Source organism: Artemia sp. Qi Xiang Cuo, chromosome 5 (assembly GCF_049724085.1).
Source record: "Artemia sp. Qi Xiang Cuo chromosome 5, ASM4972408v1, whole genome shotgun sequence".
Lineage (NCBI taxonomy): Eukaryota > Metazoa > Arthropoda > Branchiopoda > Anostraca > Artemiidae > Artemia > Artemia sp. Qi Xiang Cuo.
This window is the reverse complement of record NC_142798.1, coordinates 61,529,979-61,548,262: the sequence shown is the minus strand read 5'-3', so window position 1 is coordinate 61,548,262 and position 18,284 is coordinate 61,529,979. Positions and strand designations below refer to the sequence as shown.

Sequence of the window (18,284 nt, the reverse complement as noted above, 5' to 3'; positions counted from 1 at the left end):
GGCCCTCCTCAAAAATATATTTTCTATCCGGTAATCAACTAAGCTGAACAAAATGGCTATCTCAAAATTTTGATTGGATGTGTCTGGGGAAATGATGGGTGTGGGGGGGGGGGAGGGGTTGGGGGGCTAGTTACACTCCAGTCACTTTCGACTATTAAAAAGGGCACTATCCCTTTAATTTCCAATCGATTGAGCCTGTTTTAAAGTTTCTACGACAACGCCTTCTATAAAAACCTTCTATGCCCCCAGGGCATAACTTAAAACCCTTGCCCTGAGGGTTGTGGGGGAGTTTCCTCCTTTAAACAAATATTTTGTATCTGGAAATCAACTACGCTGAACCAAATGGCTACCTCAAAAATTTGATTGGATGTGTTTGGGGGAATGATTGGCTTTGGGGGGGGGGGGGCTAGTTGCCCTCCAATCATTTTTGACTATTAGAAAGGACACTAGAACTCTTAAGTTCCAATCGAATGAGCCCCCTTTTAAGTTTCTACGACAATCCCTTCTATATGAAGTGCATCTGGAAAAAAAAAATAAAATAATAATAATAATAAAACATTGGAGCCGTATGGCCTTTACCCTAGGCAACGCTACAGCGTTGCCTCTGATCAGAAAGACTTTTTTTTTAATAATTTGTACGTTTTTTAGGCTTTAGAAATACTGACAACAAAGCCTGAAGAAAGGTTTTTATTCAAACTTTGGTAGAGAAACTAATGAAGTTAACATGATTTTTTGCTAAGTTAGGGCATCAAATATAGGTTTAGCTTTGCCTAAATTTTACTAACTACACATCTTAAATTCTGTTGATAATTGATTATTATTTTTATTTTTGTTTATTTGCAGCTCCTCAAAGATGTACCGGGTTGCATGGACTCTTTTTGTTTCAAGTCCTAGATGTTTTAGTGTAAAGTTTAAGAGATTAAATAAAAAAAAACTTTTTTTCCATTGAAAGTGTGGAGCAATATTAAAACTTAAAACGAGCAGAAACTATTACGTATACGAGAAGGGCTGCCACCTACTCAACACCTCGTTCTTCACGCTAAAATTCTCGGCATTAAAAAAAAAGTCACTTATTGTTCTAATTCAACGACTATTGTGTTTCAGGAGTGAAGTTTAAAAGAATTGGGACGAAGAATTGGGACGAAGTTTAAACTTTCGCACATAGAGCCAGGTGTTGAGGAGTGGCAACCCCCCCACTTATACGCAATAAATACGTAATATTTGTTTTATTTGATTTCCAATCGTTTTTCATATAACGCCAGGGAATCTGGCTCCACCTCCACAGAAAAATCCCTCTCCCCACGGAAATGTCCTCTGAAAATCAAATCCTGGTAAAAATTTACCCCAGACAATTATCATTAACACGTCCACGCGTAAAACTCATTCAGTAAAGAGAAAGCAGGACATATAAAGAAACTTTGTACAAAAATTCTGGTAAATTCCTACAGTATACCAGTATACAATTTCCCCTGAAACGCTCACACCCTGGAAAATTCTCTCCCCATGGAAAATTCTCCCCGTGCAAAGGCCCCCCAGCAAAAATTCGATTTTATAAGTTAAAGACCTTTCCTCAGGGGCTGTGGGGAGTCAAGTTACCTTCGATGACATAATTATTAGGCCTTTCAACTATGTTGAACAAAATAGCATCTCAGAATTATGATTGGACAATTTTGGGGGAAAAAATGGCGTAAGAGGAGGCCTAGTTGCCCTCCAAATTTTTGATCACTTAAAAAGGGCACTAGAACTTTTAATTCTCGTTTGAATGAGCCCTCTCTCAATGTTCTAGACCCATTGAATCGATACGATCACCCTGGTAAAAAAACAAATAAACACGTATTCGTGATCTTTCTTCTAGCAAAAAGTACAAAATTCCACATTTTTAAAGATAGAAGCTCAAAACCTCGACAGTCGGGTTCTCTGATATGCTGAATCTTGTGGTGGGATTTTCATTAAGATTCTATGAATTTTAGGGGGATTTTCCTCCTTTTTTTAGAATCAGGTAAATTTTCTCAGACTCGTAACCTTTGATGGGTAAAACTAAACTCAATAAAACTTACATATTTAAAAATTTAGCATAAAAATCCAATTCTTTTGATATATCAATTGGTATCAAAGATCCGTTTTTTAGAGTTCCGGTTACTATTGAGCCGGGTCGCTCCTTACTTACAGTTCGTTACCCTGAACTGTTTGATGACTGCTTAGGAGACTGAGCTGAAACTTCAAAGGAGCGTTGGATGTCAATTGGACCTCAAATTCTGAATTAGGGGGAGGGAGCAGAGGTAAACCAAAATACTCTATGTGTATCCAGTTATCGAAATAAGAAGGACGGAATCATTCTTATTTCTAAAACATGACTAGCATTGTGATATTGTTACATTTTAATTTAATTAACAAGGAGTCAAACTCTGAATTAAAACCAAGCAATTTTAAAATTGAAAGAAATTCTCATGTCAAATGAGAAAGCAATAGTGTAACTAAAGAATTTTTCAAAAATTCAATAAACCCTGCTGACCAAGAGCCTCTTTGGTGAAGAAATAAAAGATGACTTTCCTTCGTTCTTTTCATTTGTCTTAATTTCCCTTTAGCTGCTTATTTTTACATTTTGGAAGAATTTTCATGGGATATTTCCCGGTTTTTTTCTTGTTTTTTTTTTGTTTGGGGGGGGGGGGGGTAGTTTTTCAGAGGAACGCTGGATCCCCATTCAACAGTAGGTTTTTATTTAATTGTCCTTTACTGTTAATTAATTTTAAAAAAAAAATCCGCAAATTAAGTTTTTCAAAGAGAAGTAAAGAACTCCATTAAACCAAAAATGAGCAAAAATAAAATCAAATAATCCACCAAGTGTGAAAGTACCACAAATCAGCATCGCTAAATGAAACCCAAAACGAACGGAAATCATAGGCAGCGCAATAACGCTGCCTAAGTAAAGAACGATGTTGGCACAATGTATTATTTTTTTTTTTCTTCCATACCAGGGCACTTCGTATCGAAGGAGTTGGGCTCATTCAATTGGAAATTGGAACGGCTAGTGCCCTTTTTAATAGTCGAAAGTGATTGGACGGTAACTAACACCCCTTAGACGCCCACCAGATCCCCAAACACATCCAATCAAAATTTTAAGATAGCCATTTTGATCAGCATAGTTTATTTCCAGATAGAAACTATGTTTTTGCGCAGGACACTCCCGCACGGCCTTCAGGGCAAGGGTTGTAAGTTATGCCGTGGGGGCATATAAGAACGATGTTGGCACAATGTATTATTATTTTTTTTTTTTTCCTTTAGACCAGGGCACTTTGTATCGAAGAAGTTGTAGCAGAAACTTCGAAAAGGAAATTTCAATTGGAATATGAAGTGGTGTGTGCCCTTTTTAATATTCAAAAGTGATCAGAAGGTAGCTAACACTCCTTCCACGCCCACCATTTCCCAGAACACATCCAATCAAAAGTTTTTGATAGCCATTTTGTTCAGCGTTGTTGATTTCCAGACAGACATTATGTTTTGAGGAAGAAGCTCCCCAACAGCCCTTTGGGCAAAGTTTGCCATTCTGGCCCTGGGGGCAGTCACGCTTCGTGATGAAAGTTTTGTCGTAAAGCCCTGAAAAACGACTCATTCGATTGGAAATTGAAAGGAGTACTGCCCTTTTAATAGTCGAAAGTGATTGAAGGGCAACTAGCCCCCCTCTCAGACCCACATTTTTCCAAACAATTCCAATAAAAATTTTGTGATAGCCATTATATGTAACGTAGTCGAAAGTTCTGGAAATTAGGTCTTTGAGGATGACGACCCCCCATATTCCTCAGGGCAAGGGCTGTAAGTTATGCCCTCGGGGCATATAAGGTTTTTATAGAAAGCGTTGTAGTAAAAACTTCAAAAAGGGCTTATTCGATTGGAAATTGAAATGGCTAGTGCTTTTTTTAATAGTCAAAAGTGATTGGAAAGCAACTAATCCCCCTTCCACGACCATCATTTCCCAAAAGACATCCAATCAAAATTCTAAGATAGCCATTTTGTTCAACGTAGTTGAGAGTTCTGGAAATTATACCTTTGAGCAGGACAGTTCCCCCACAGTCTTCAGGGCAAGGGTTGTAAGTTGTGCCCTAGGGGCATATAAGGTTTACATTGAAAACTTTGTCATAAAAACTTGAAAAAGGGCTCATTCGATTGGAAATTCTAAGGGCTTGTGCCATTTTTAATAGTCGAAAGTGATTGGAGGGCAAATAACCCCCTTTCGCGCCCACCATCTATCCAAACACATCCATTCAAAAGTTTTACATAGCCATTTTGTTCAACGTAGCTGAAAGTTCTGGAAATTAGGTCTTTGAGGATGACAACCCCTCCCCCTCAGAGCCCTTAGGGCAAGGGTTACAAGTTATGCCCTGGGGGCATATAAGGTTTTTATTGAAAGCTTTGTCGTAGAAACTTGAAACAGGGTGTATTCGATTGGAAATTCAAGGGGCTAGTGCCTTTTTTAATAGTCGAAAGTGACTGAAGAACCACTAACCCCCCTCTCAGACCTACCTTTCCCCTAAACACATCTAATCAAAATTTTTAGATAGCCATTTTGTTCAACGTAATTGAAAGTTTTAGAAATTATGTATTTGAGGATGACAACCCCCCACACCCGTCAGTGCAAGGGTTGTAAGCTATGCCCTGGGGGCATATAAGGTTTTTATAGAAAGTGGCGTTGTAGAAACTTCAAAAAGGGCCTATTTGACTGGGCATTGAAATGGCTAGTGCACTTTTCAATAGTCGAAAGTAATTGGAGGGCAACTAATCCCCCTCTCACGCCCACCTTTTCCCCAAACAAATACAATCAAATTTTTAGATAGCCATTTTTTCTACGTAGTTGAAAGTTCTCTAAATTATGTCTTTGCGGATAACACCCCCCCCCCTCCAGCCCTCAGGGCAAGGGTTGTAAGTTATGCCCAGAGGGCATATGAGGTTTTTTTAGAAAGAGTTGTCGTAGAAACTTCAAAAAGGGCTCATTCGATTTGAAATTGAAACGGTTAAAGCCCTTTTTAATAGTCGAGATTGATTGAAGAGCAACTCACCCCCCTCTCACACCCACAATTTTCCCAAACACATCCAATCAAAATTTTGATATATTCGTTTTGTTGACGGTAATTGAAATTTCGGGAAATTAGGTCCTTGAGGATGGCAGCCTCCCCCCACCCAAACCCTCAGGGCAAAGGTTGTAAGTTCTGCCCTGGGGGCACATAAGGCTTTTGTAGAAAGTTTTGTCGTAGAAACTTCAAAAGGGCTCATTTAAATGGAAATTGAAAGGTCTAGTGCACTTTTTAATAGTCGAAAGTGATTGAAAAGCAACTATCCCCCCTCTCACACCCACCATTTCCCCAAACACATCCAATCAAAATTTTGAGATAGCCGTTTTGTTTAACATAGTTGAAAGTTCTGGAAATTAGGTCTTTGAGGATGACAACCCCCTCGGCGCCCTCAGGGCAAGGGTTTTAAGTTATGCCTAAGGTGTTTACAGAATACGTTGTCGCAGAAACTAATAAGGGCTCATTTGATTGGAAATTGAAAGGGCTAGTGCCCTTTTTAATTGTCGAAAGTGACTGGAAGAGTTGACATTTTTATAGTAAAGATCGATCTGGGTAGAATGTATTATTATGATTTCTTCTTTCTTTTTTTAGACCAGAGCACTTCGTATCGAAGAAGTTGTCATAGGAACTTCGAAAATGGCTCATTTGATTGAAAATAGAAAGGACTAATGCCCTTTTTAATAGTCAAAAGTGATTGGAGGGCAACTAGTCCCCCTGCCACGCTCACCCTCCCATTTGCCCATTATGTTTAAAACTAAATGCTGCCTTATAATTAAATCAAAATGCACTATGTTAATGCTAATTCCCAATAAGGCATCTCAGCAGTATCCCAAGAACGACTGAGGTTATTGTTTTCAAACTTCCGGGGCTACTTCTGCTCTTAGAATTCAACCAAATCAAAATAGCGTAAGTGTATCCAATCTATCAAAGAAAACAAACAGATTTTTTTTTTGCGAATGGTATCAAGTTTTCTATTTCAGGTCAACTAGAGGAGGTATGAAACTAAATTAAACACTACTATTTGTGTCCAGATTTTTTATATAGGGTGTATGTTGTTAAAATATTGCTGAAAATTTTTCTCCGGCATACAAATAGCAGGCCAAACTATAAAGTCTTAAAGAAAAGAAAAGATTTAAAATATTATTTTCTTTTTCCCTGAAAAGACTATGTCAATATAAAACGAATGGAAATTAACCAAAAAAACTTTTTCCATCAAATGCGCTTTTCAAAGAAAAGTAAAGAACTCCATTAAAGCAAAAATAAACAAAAATCAGCATATGTATATTAAACTGACAATTCACATTCATTTGTATTTTTTTCGCTAAAGTGCAAATTATGTTCTGGCCTTGGGAAGACATAGGGGTTTTGAGCCCTACTCATGTTAATTTCTGTTCGTTTTGAGTTTGACTCGGTTATTTATTGTAATTTCTGTTCGTTTCGAGTTTCATTTTTTTATCGATGCTGATTTGTGGTAGTTTCACGCTTGGTATATTATTTTATTTTATTTTTTGCTCATTTTTGGTTTAATGGAGTTTTTTACTTTTCTTTGAAAAACTTATTTTGTGGAAAAGGTTTTTTAATTAATTACAGTATATAACCGAGTCAAACTCGAAATGAGCTATATATATATATATATATATATATATATATATATATATATATATATATATATATATATATATATATATATATATATATATATATATATATATATATATATATATATATATATATATATATATATATATATATATATATATATATATATATATATATATATATTTTATTGTAATTTTTATTCGTTTTTGGTTTCATTTATTTATCGATACTGATTTGTAGTAGTTTCACGCTTGGTAGGTTATTTGATTTTATCTTTGCTCATTTTTGTTTAATTGAGTTCTTTACTTTTCTTTGAAAAGCTTATTTTGTGGAAAAAGTTTTTTTTAATTAATTTCTGTTCGTTTTATATTAAAATAGTCTTTTCTGGGAAAAATAATTAATACTTTAAATATTTTCAATTTTTTTAAAGACTTTATAGCTGGAGAAAAATTTTCCGCAATTTTCAACAACATACACCCTTTTAAAAATCTGGACAGAAATAGTAGTGTTTCATTTAGTTTCAAACCTCCTCTAGTTAACCTGAAATAGAAAACTTGATACTATTCGCAAACAAATCTGTTTACTTTCTTTGATTTGTTGGATAAACTTACGCTATTTTGATTTTGTTAAATTTTAAGAGCAGAAGTAGCCCCGAAAGTTTGAACATAATACCATCAGTCGTTCTTGGGATACTGCTGAGATGCCTTATTGAGAATTAGCATTAACACAGTGCATTTTGATTTAATCTTAAGGCAACATTTAGTTTTTAAACAGAATGGGCAAATGGGAGTGTGGGCGTGGGAGGGGAACTACTTGTCCTTCAATCACTTTCGACTATTAAAAAGGGCATTAGCAGTTTCTTCTTTCAATCGAATGAGCCCTTTTCGGATTTTTTACGACAACTCCTTCGAAACGAAGTGCCCTGGTCTAAAAAAAAAAAAAAAAAAAAAAAAAAAAAAAAAAAAAACTGTACCCACAACGATCTTTACTATAAAAGTGTCAAGCCTTCCAATCACTTTCGACTATTAAAAAGGGCACTAACCCTTTCGATTTGCAATCGAATGGGCCCTTTTTGAGTTTCCACGACAACGCTTTCTATAAACACCTTATGTAATTTATGCCCCAGGGCATAAATTACAACCCTTGCGCTGTGGGCTGTGAGGGGGCTGTCCTCCTCAAAGACCTAAATTCCAGAACTTTCAACTACGTTAAACAAAATGGCTATCTAAAAATTTTGATCGAATGTGTTTAGGGAAATGGTGGGCGTGAGAGGGGTGTTAGTTGCTCTCCAATCACTTTCCACTATTAAAAAGGCAATAGCCCTTTCAATTTCCAATCGAATGAGCCCTTCTGAAGTGTCTACGACAACGCTTTGAGTAAAAACCTTATATGCCCCCAGGGGGTAACTTACGACCCTTGCCCTGAGAGTTGGGGGGGCTGTCAACATCAAAGACCTTATTTCTAGAACTTTCAACTACGTTAAAGAAAATTGCTATCACAAAATTTGATTGGATGTGTTTGGGGAAATGGTGGGCGTGAGAGGGGTGTTATTTGCTCTCCAATCACTTTCCATTATTAAAAAAGGCAATAGCCCTTTCAATTTCCAATCGAATGAGCCCTTCTGAGGTGTCTACGACAACGCTTTGAGTAAAAACCTTATATGCCCCCAGGGGGTAACTTACGACCCTTGCCCTGGGAGCCGGGGGGGGGGCTGTCAACCCCAAAGACCTTATTTCTAGGACTTTCAACTACGTTAAAGAAAATTACTATCACAAAATTTGATTGGATGTGTTTGGGCAAATGGTGGGCGCAAGAGGGAGGTTAATTACTCTACACTCACTTTCGAATATTAAAAAGGGCAATTTCAATTTCTAATCAAATGAGCCTCTTTTGAAATTTATACAATCCTTGAAATTATACAATCCTTTTATGCCCCCAGGGCATAACTTACAACCCTTGTACTGAGGGCTCTGATGGGGTTATCATACTAAAAGAACTAATTTCCTGATCTTTCGACTACGTTGAACAAAATGGATATCTCAAAATTTTGATTGGACGTGTTTGGGGAAATGGTGGGCGTAAAAGGGGGGTTACTTGCCTTTCAATCACTTTTGACTGTTGAAAGGGTACTATCCGTTTCAATTTCAAATTGAATGATTCCTTTTTGAAGTTTCTAAGACAACGCTTTCTATAAAAAAAACTTATATGCCCCCAGGAAATAACTCACAACCCTTGCCCTAAGGGCTGCGGGGGGAGTGTCGTCCTCAAAAACGAAGTTTCCGGACTTTTTAACTACGACGAATAAAATGGCTATCTCAACATTTTCATTGGATGTGTTTGGGGATGTGGTGGGTGTGAGAGGGGTGTTAGTTATCCTCTAATCACTTTCGACTATCAAAAAGGGCACAGGCCCTTCTAATTTCCAATCGAATAAGCCCTTTTTGAAGTTTGTACAAAAATAACTATCTATAAAACCCTTATATGCCCCCAGGGCATAATTTACAACCGTTGCCCCGAGGACTCTGAGGGTGTTATCATCCTCATAGACTTAATTTCTAAAACTTTTAACTACTTTGAACAAAATGGCTATATAAAGATTTTGATTGGATGTGCTTGTGGAAATGGTGGGCGTGAGAGGGGGGTCAGTTGCCCTCAAATCACTTTTTACTATTAAAAAGGGCACTAGCCCTTTGAATTTCCAATAGAATGTGCCCTTTTTCAAGTTTCTACGACAAAACTTTTAATAAAAACCTCATATGCACCCAGTGCATAACTTACAGCCCTTACCCTGAGGGCTGAGACCTTTCAACTACTTTGAACAAAATGGCTATCTCAAAATTTTGATTGGATGTGTTTGGATAAATAGTAGGCGTGGAAGGGGCGTTAGTTGCCTTCCAATCACTTTCGACTATTAAAAAGAGCACTAGCCCTTTCCATTTCCAATCAAATGAGCCCTTTTTGAAGTTTCTACGACAACCCTTTCTATAAAAACCTTATATGCCCCCAGGGCAAAACTTACAACCCTTGCCCTGAGGGCTGTGGGGGGCTGTCATCCTCAAAGACCTAAATTCCAGAACTTTCAACTCCGGTGAACAAAATGGCTGTCTCAAAATTTTGATTGGATGTGTTTGTGGAAAAGGTGGGCGTGAGAGGGGGGTTAGTTGTCCTCCAGTCACTTTCGACTATTAAAAAGGGCACTAGCCCTTTGAATTTCCAATCCAAGGAGCCTTTTTTAGGTTTCTACGACAACGCTTTCTATTATAACCTTATATGCCCCTAGCGCATAACTTACAACCGTTGCCCCGAAAGCTGTGGGGGACTGTCCTCCTCAAAATCATAATTTCTATCTTGAAATCAACTACACTGAACAAAATGGCTATATCAAAATTTTGATTGGATGTGTTTGGGGAAATGGTGGGCGTGGAAGGGGTGTTAGTTGCCTTCCAATCACTTTCGACTATTAAAAAGGGCACAAGCCACTCCAATTTTCAATCGAATGTGCCCTTTTTGAAGTTTCTGTGACAACTCCTTCGATACCCTGGTCTAAAGGAATACTCCTTCGAAGTGCTCTGGTCTAAAGGAAAAGAAAAAATAAAAAAATTAATAATACATTGTGCCAACATCGTTCTTTACTTAGGCAGCGCGATTGCGCTGCCTATGATCGAGGAAATGGATTCTCTTTCACTTTTTGCCTTTGAGGATTTTCTTTATTCTGTTCCATCGACTCATACCTACTTCTTTTTTATTCTTCTTTTTTCACCGAAAACAGTTGAGCTGAGGTTTAGGTTGAAATATTTACTTCCTTCTTTCTTTTTTAATGTCTGTGGATTTCATCGTTTTCTTAATTGTTACATGTGTCCGCTTTTACCACATAGTTTGCATTTCAGAGTTACATTTGTTTTGCCACGTCGGGCACACTCCGATTATACCACAATTATATATCACACATTGTATGCTCTGCATCACACTTGATGTGCATAGGCCGGAGCTAACGATTTTTAAAGGGAGTGACCCTTGGACATTTGCAACAGAGGAGTCCTAGAGATGATGACCTCTCTGTTTATACCATCAAACGGTAGAAAGGGTAAGGATATGGCACTGGACCTTACAGTCCGTACCAGCGGTGCTGATCTCCGTTTCTTAGCCCTTGAGCCCGGAAGTACAATGGGGGGCTGGGCCAAGCCACCCTGTGCTTTCACACTCCCACTATCCCTTCCCCGGCTATCTCCAGGTACTTTAAACAGATTTAATGCTATACTTCTGATCTTATCCATTCCACAGGTGATTTAGTTCGTAATGATGTTTTGGCTACAAATGAACGGCTAAGAAGCGTCAGGTTACGTCTTGAGGATTCCTATGGGATTGCAAAGCGGGCAATTCAAACCCTTCACGTGAATTATGACGAGAGCAAGGTTTCATCTTTATTTCAGCGATATAGGAAACTCAAAAGTATGATAAAGGTAATTTAATTCTTTTCTAGGAAGTAGCAGTCGAGATTTGGCAAAATAAAGAAAATAAATATTAACAGTAGATTAAGAAACCCAAATAGGAAATAGCCATGGTAATACAACAAACATTTATCTAAATATGGGTGCACTTTAACATGATTATTCATTCCAGACATCACATCGGTATCAAAGAAAATCAGTGTCAAGAATTTGTGGAACAAAACTGCTCTGTTATCGCTTATTGTATCCTCAACTGTTCTTTCTTTGCTGAAGCGGCCAAAGTGTCACTTTTTTTAAGGGCAAAACTCATTGTTTTTCCGTTATTACAAAAAGTAGCATCACTTTTTTTGTCATCTGAATAAGATGGCAATGTTTTTGGTTTGTTTTCTTTTTCTTTGCGGAAAGTTCAGTTTCACTGGGTACATTATCACTGTATAATCTTTCACTGTAAAAGTAGTTCCTTTTTTTGCTGTCGGACAAACGGACGTTGCTTATGTATGTTGCAATGTTAAAAGTGGAATTTGTTTTGTCCCTGTTGGTAGAACATGAGTTATTGGTTTTATTGGCCATTGTAAAAAGTATTGTCGCTTTCATTTTTCACCTGAAACGCACGACCGCAAATTGAATCTGCATTTCGATAGCCAGGGGCATCCGGAGGCTCATTTTATTGGGGGAGGGGGCGATCTTCGTAGATTTTACCGAATTGCTACCTGATTTATGCCGAATTTTCTGCAGAAATAGAGAATTTTGCTAAATTTCGGCTGATTTTGCAAAAATTCTGCCGAAGTTTTCGCCTTCGGCGAAAGTTTTACCGAGTACCAAAAAGTTTGGGAGGGGCACCCCTCCCTTCCCTCTCCCCCTCGGGAGGCCCTGTTGGTAGCTTTCAGGACGGTTTAGCCAATTTTTGAATAGCCCATCAGAATATTTGGCCTCGACATCAATTGATTATGACTCACAGTTTCGTTTTCGAAAAAAAAATGTTAAAACCTTTCAAGATATTTTTTCAGCATGTAAGATTACCCCTGCTTATCAGGGCTAAAAATTTGGTAGCGTGTTATATCTGAGGCGTTGGTAAGATCGGTACTCAGAATCCAGTGACAACTGATATTTATTATAAAAGGAAATAAAAAGAAAACGTTCTAACTCTAATTATTTTGAATACTTCTAAGCCTATTCTATGTCTGTTGTCTAATATTGTGTGGGTTTGCTTGTTTAATCCACGAATGTTTACCGAAAAAAGGATTAAGTTAATTTTAGGTTATCAAATACTTCTAATTGAAATTGCTACACTTGAATAATCAGACAGACTTGGGTACTAGTGAAATTAAAATTCTTTGCATCAAATTACTGTTCCTCGGAACCTAGGAATAAAATTTTTATCAGATCTTACTGGTTGTAAAAATCAAACCAAGTTTTAGGGTTATATTCTGAAAAGGAAGTTAATGTTCTTTGGAACTTTGATAAACTTCAACTTTCTAGAGAAAATTGGATCTTTGGACGGAAGAGATTGGAAATCTTAATCTAGCAATATAATTCCTCTTTCTACCCTAGCCTATCTCTGGAATAAAAGGACCACCTCAAGATATTATTAGCACGAGATGAAAAATGCAAAGGTGGCGAAAAGAACAAAAGAGTCCCTTTTTTTCGTGTAACGTCAGAGTGTTCGCATGGGGAGGAGTCTTGCATTGTCCCCTAGTTCCAATCATCTTATATATAAGATTTTATTAAACGCCAGATAAATTCCAAAGGTCACTAGGCTGGGAGGAAGAGGCAAAAGCTCTTTAAATTACTTTTTAAGGTTAAGGAGTTTATATTGTACTTAAACCTTAGGTTATTCCCTAGTTCCAGTTCCTAAGACGAAACTAATTTTATTTCCATTTTAATACTTTCTAACCAAATATACCCAAAATCCCCAAATTATAATAAAATGTCGTGCTTTGACTTCAGCACTAGTTTATGTCTCCTATATACGTATTAAATTTATTACTTAGTATGGTCTATTCAGGTGACAGAACTCTTTCAAAAGTTTAGTTCTTATCTCAATTTTATCCTTAAAGGGGATTCAGACAGACAGTGGTGGCTTTTTATCCTCGTTACAAAGAAAACACTTACTCGTTGTTAGTTCCAGAAAAGACTACCTCATTTGGGTCCCAGAATTATTATTTTAAGATTTGTCTTATTTTGTCATTCTTGTCTCCCATTGGCCAGAGACTAGTTTTAATGCAATCCCTATTTTTTGTACCAAGGCCGATAATAATTCTTTGTTCAAAAATGTTGGTTTCTGCTTTCACTATATTCAAAAAAAAACTGTTTTGTTGCAATTTTTATCATATCACGTAGTCATGTAGTATTTTGTCAAGATATTGTCACGTAATATTTTTAGGCGTTGAACTCTGATGTTGAAAGAGATAGGTTTATTTGCAATTTATGGACCTTTTAAAGTCAAGTGTACTATTTTTCAAGTCAGAATTCACAATTTTAGGTATGTTTTCTTTGCACAAAGATCATAACCATTTATATTTTTACCATTACACAAAAGTCATAATAAAGCTTTGCTATTTTTTCAATTAGTCAGGTTATGATAAGGATTTCTCACAATTCTTTGAAAACTATTCAAAAAGTTTCAATTTTTTATTCCGCTTTTGTTTCATTGAACTATAATTCAAAATTGCTTGACTGGCTGATTAAATGCTATACTTCTGATCTTACCCATTTCACAGGTGATTTAGCTCGTAATGATGTTTTAGCTACAAACTTTAGTACAAAAAATTTGAAAACCTTAGGACTAATACAGAAGTTTGTAGAAAAATGAAAAAGATATTTAAATCTTGGGTAATAGTTAATTAAACGAAACACACTCACGAATTACGCTTAGGTTAGATCTCAGAAAACATAGCCACAAACCCACAGGATGGGTGAGAATGCACAGGACTTGTATAATTTTGGCTATGTGTTTGCACTTTATGCGGGAGGGGTTAGGTTACGTTAGGTTAGGGGCACTGTTCAAATATTTTACCCCCACCCCCCTAATGTGCAAACATACAGCCCAAAATAGGTTATTATATAAACCAAAGGTTTTATGAAGGTTATATTTCATTAGGATTAACCTAAATTCCCTTCTTGAGTATATTTCGTTTAATTAACAAGAACCAAATTTTGATATTCATTAATGATACTGACTAAAAGAAAGAATAAAATGATTGTCATTATTGCCTAATCATGAAACCTGTGATCCGAAAATTCCGAAGTAAACCTGTTAACTCGAAATATGAGTGCAGAATCAATGACTAATTTTGTGAGGGTAGCTAAATGGGAATCAGTAATTAACCAATCCTATTTGATATTAAATAAAAAGTTTTTTTTCAACTGAAAGTATGGATCAACATTAAAACTGTTAACGAAGAAAGATTATTACGTATATGAGGGGAATACTCCTTCTTCAACCATCGCTCTTTACGCTAAAGTTTAAATTTTTGTCACAGTTCTCTAAGAAAGAATGCTTAAGCACAAGGCCCGTTGAATTTCATGGTAAGCATCTTTAAAGAACTTTAAAATTTTAGCGTAAAGAGCAAGGGTTGAAAATGAAAGTTATAGGACCTTTCAAATACGCTGAATCAGATGGATGTCATGAAATTTTATTGGATGTTTTTGGGTAAAAAAAGCCAAGGGAGGGGGGCGCTGTGAAAAAAGATAAATAATGATAATAATACACTGAAGCCTTAGGGCTCTTTATTCCCAACGCTAGAGAGTTGCCTCCGATAAATGCATAAGACCCACATATGGAAATTAGAGAGGTGTAAGCTGATAAGACGTACCGTAAATTGGGAAAGAAGTCATTTCAAATAGCTCCCAATTTCTTGTTCCATCTACCAAATTTAAATGGCAGTTGGATACCAATTCAAATCTGGCATAGTGAATATATCTATGTTTTCATTACAAGGCACCTCAGGGGAAGGTTTGAAAGAAATATTGACGAATGAAGGTTCCAGCACCTTGATCTCTGTCTGAATTGGCTCACATTTTCTCCGTGTTGAGCTTCTCACTTTTATGACGTTTGTCCTTGGTCTTTTAGTGTAGGTTCTTTTTGATCGAGGTTCTTCAATCTTTGGCTTTACATTAGTGATTCCATGGCATTTTTCAAGCATGGTTTGTTTCCTTAGTAGCTTCAGTTGTCTTTTCGATAATTTTCCATTATTTTTTCGCAACTTACTATTCGAATAGTCGTCTGTTTTCGCCTGCTGATTTTCAACTTCTTTAAGAACTTCTTCTTTTGCTGGTGCGAGATTTAGGGGTGGACTTTGAAGTCCAAGTAGTAACGGCCAGACAAGTAAGGCTTCGATTCTTTTCTTGAGTAGAAAATGAGACTGCTCTGGTGTGTGTCGTGGTTGCTGGGACTTGATTCTTCTTAAGTGATTTTCTTCTTCGCTATTTTCTGGGTTTAGCCCCGTAGCGCTAAATGCTTGTGTCATTTTTTCGCTGACATTCCATTTTCCATTGCTTTGAAGAGCCAGGTATTCGATATGATATATTAGAGCCCTGTTTAGAATTAACGTAGATGCGTTTGGTGCGTGATAAAAGGTTTTAAACACATCTTTATTAGATGAGTTTAACTGGGGAAGTGGTAAGTCATTTTCAAGTTCATCACGAGTCGCAAAGGATTCTTCAGCTATAATATGGACCAAATGATGCTTAACTGAGTCCGACACATGCCAGTCCATATCTGGTTTACTGCGAAGAGCCTTTGTTACATGACCTGGGCACTCATTGTACGTAGCAACAAAACATGCACTATTAACTCTTAAGTAGTTTAGGTATCGAGCAAAGAGCATCGCACTTTCTCGTGAAAAAACCGAGTGCAGATATCTACGGGGACTCCTTATATCAGATCTTTTTCTACCCAGTTTGGTGAAATAAGGCCTACAATATAACTTCAGGCGGGTCCTTATGCACAACTTTAGTTCTGTTGCTAGGTTCGTCTTGCGTGCGTCTATGTTCGCCTTAATTGCTCTGAATTTACGAATTCGGAAAGTGCCCAAATTATCTAAGATCTCATCTTCTTTTAAGGAGCCCCACCTCTTACCTTCGTGATTCTCATGATATTCCAAAAAATTTTTTCGCCGTTGAACTTCATCAATTGTCTTCTCGGGAAATAGGTGCATTATCTTGTCAATTTTCCTGTCTTTTTTCCTAAGAAGACGCATGACATGCCTGTCCATTGCTGATGTCCATCCCTCAGCTTTATATTCCTTTTCTATACCATCTTCACACAATTTTATGTGATGTTTTTTTATTGATGAGGCGCTTTTGTGGCATAATTGAGGAATTTTAAGAGCAATTTCTTCGAAAGACCATCCAGATTCAATGAAAGAAATGATAATAGCATCTTCCTCTCTTGTAAACTCATGTTTTCGTCTTCTAGCATCCCTTGGAACATTATTGTAAAGTATTTTCAATTCATAATATGAATAATCTGGAAATTCTTCCAACAGTTCCAAGTCTTGTAGATTGAAATCACAGGCCATTTGTGACACAAATTTTGTGAACCTTTCAGTGTCTTCAGGCTTTAGAGCAGCATTGGTTTCCAATTGGCAGCGCTTAATTTGTTGGTGAATCCATTCCTCTGTTCGATTGGGAAAGTGTTTTTCAAATTGATTAGCAATCTGATCCTCCATGATCAATGTTTGCAGCTTCTTTTCTTCTTCTGGTGTTATGGATGTCTCAAGTAATTTAGGCTGAACGAACGTGATCCATAAATATCGCAACCCATCTGCTGTAACAGTTTCTTCAAGCTGCTTTAAACCCAGCCTTATATTCACTTCATTAGCTAACCAGTTCCAATTAGTGTCAAGGATCCTCTGGGATGCTAGAATCTCATTGTTATCTTCTTCTATTGCATTTATTTGCGTCTGAATGCATGCAATTTGGTCAAGTTTACATTTCCTTTCGTCTTTGGGCAGTTGACTAGGTTTGCAATTTGGAAACATAAGAGAGGCAATGTTTCTCTTATCGTTTTCTAAAGCTTCCTTTGTCTGATTCCTTATTAGATCAGCTAACAACATAGCTATTTCCCTTTTCCTCAGTCTTTCTAATACATACGAACAGATATAGCTCCTACCATTGTCATAGCTGGATGGCCTAAGATCCTCTTCACTGTTATTATAATTCATAGCTTTTTTTTCAAATTGCTCTTTATTCATTGCTTTGCTTAAATAAACTGATGATAGCCGTACTTACAAAGATAATTTATAACCTTTATGACGTAATGCTGTCTGTACATTTATGACGTTAAATATTTTTGTGTGACCTTACCCTCTTGGTAATCAGCCAAGACATGTGTATCATATTACTATTGACCAAGACATTCGTGAGTTTTAGATTTTCCTCTTTTTACATCTTTATGTTTTATGTTGGCAATGCATATGAAAGACTTGTCTTTTTTTTCTTTGTTGTTACGATTAATGACTCTGCTGAATTTCACTTTTTTTATGATGTCATATGAACTCTTCTGTGTTTTGTCATAAAAATTACAGGTGCTAGTTGAGTTCTACGGTTGATTAATATATATCAAATTGCGTAGTTTTCTTTTTGATTCAACCCCATTTTTATGGGGATTCAGGATTTTTTCAAAATTTCCATAAAAATGGGAATTATAATACATCAATGTAATTTTATGATGTCATATGTTTTGTTCCACATTTCTTCATAAAAATTACAGTTGCTAGTTGAGCTCTGGTGTTTATTAATATATCTTATATGGTGTAGTTTCCATTTTCGTTCGACACCATTTTAATAGGGTTTCTGGCTTTTTTTTAAATTCCCATAGATGTGTTTTCACAATAAACTTTCACCGTTAACATTAATCAAGATAATAGCTACTATTTCTGAATCAGCTTCAAACGGTGATTCTTCCTTACTCGACTGTTGTTTCTTTCTTCAAAACGTATCTTAAGTTTTTGGTTACCATGAGCTAGAGTCCGTTCTTTATTAGGTTAAAAAAATACAAATACCATATTTTGAAAATAGGAGCTTGAAACCTCTACAGCAGGGTTTTCTGTTACTCTGAATCTGATGGTGTGACTTTCATTAAGATTCTATGACTTTTAGGGGGTGTTTCCCTCATCTTTGAAAAATAAGGCAAACGTTTGATGGGAAAGGTTAAACTTGATGAAACTTT

General features: G+C 36.6%; 1 protein-coding gene and 1 long non-coding RNA gene across 2 annotated transcripts in view; one reads left to right on the top strand and one right to left on the bottom strand.

Moving 5' to 3' along the window:
• LOC148952346 (uncharacterized) overlaps positions 1-13,361 on the bottom strand; it is a 120,536-nt gene extending 107,175 nt beyond the window's left edge. The window contains exon 1 of the long non-coding RNA XR_016141768.1: positions 13,223-13,361. This is a non-coding gene — a long non-coding RNA (uncharacterized LOC148952346). The remainder of the gene's footprint in view (positions 1-13,222) is intronic.
• The window catches only part of LOC148952345 (uncharacterized), a 137,444-nt gene that overhangs the window by 45,474 nt on the left and 73,686 nt on the right, over positions 1-18,284 (top strand). The window contains exon 3 of the mRNA XM_089088939.1: positions 10,944-11,122. Coding sequence (XP_088945065.1) covers positions 10,944-11,122 — 179 coding nt within the window. The remainder of the gene's footprint in view (positions 1-10,943; positions 11,123-18,284) is intronic.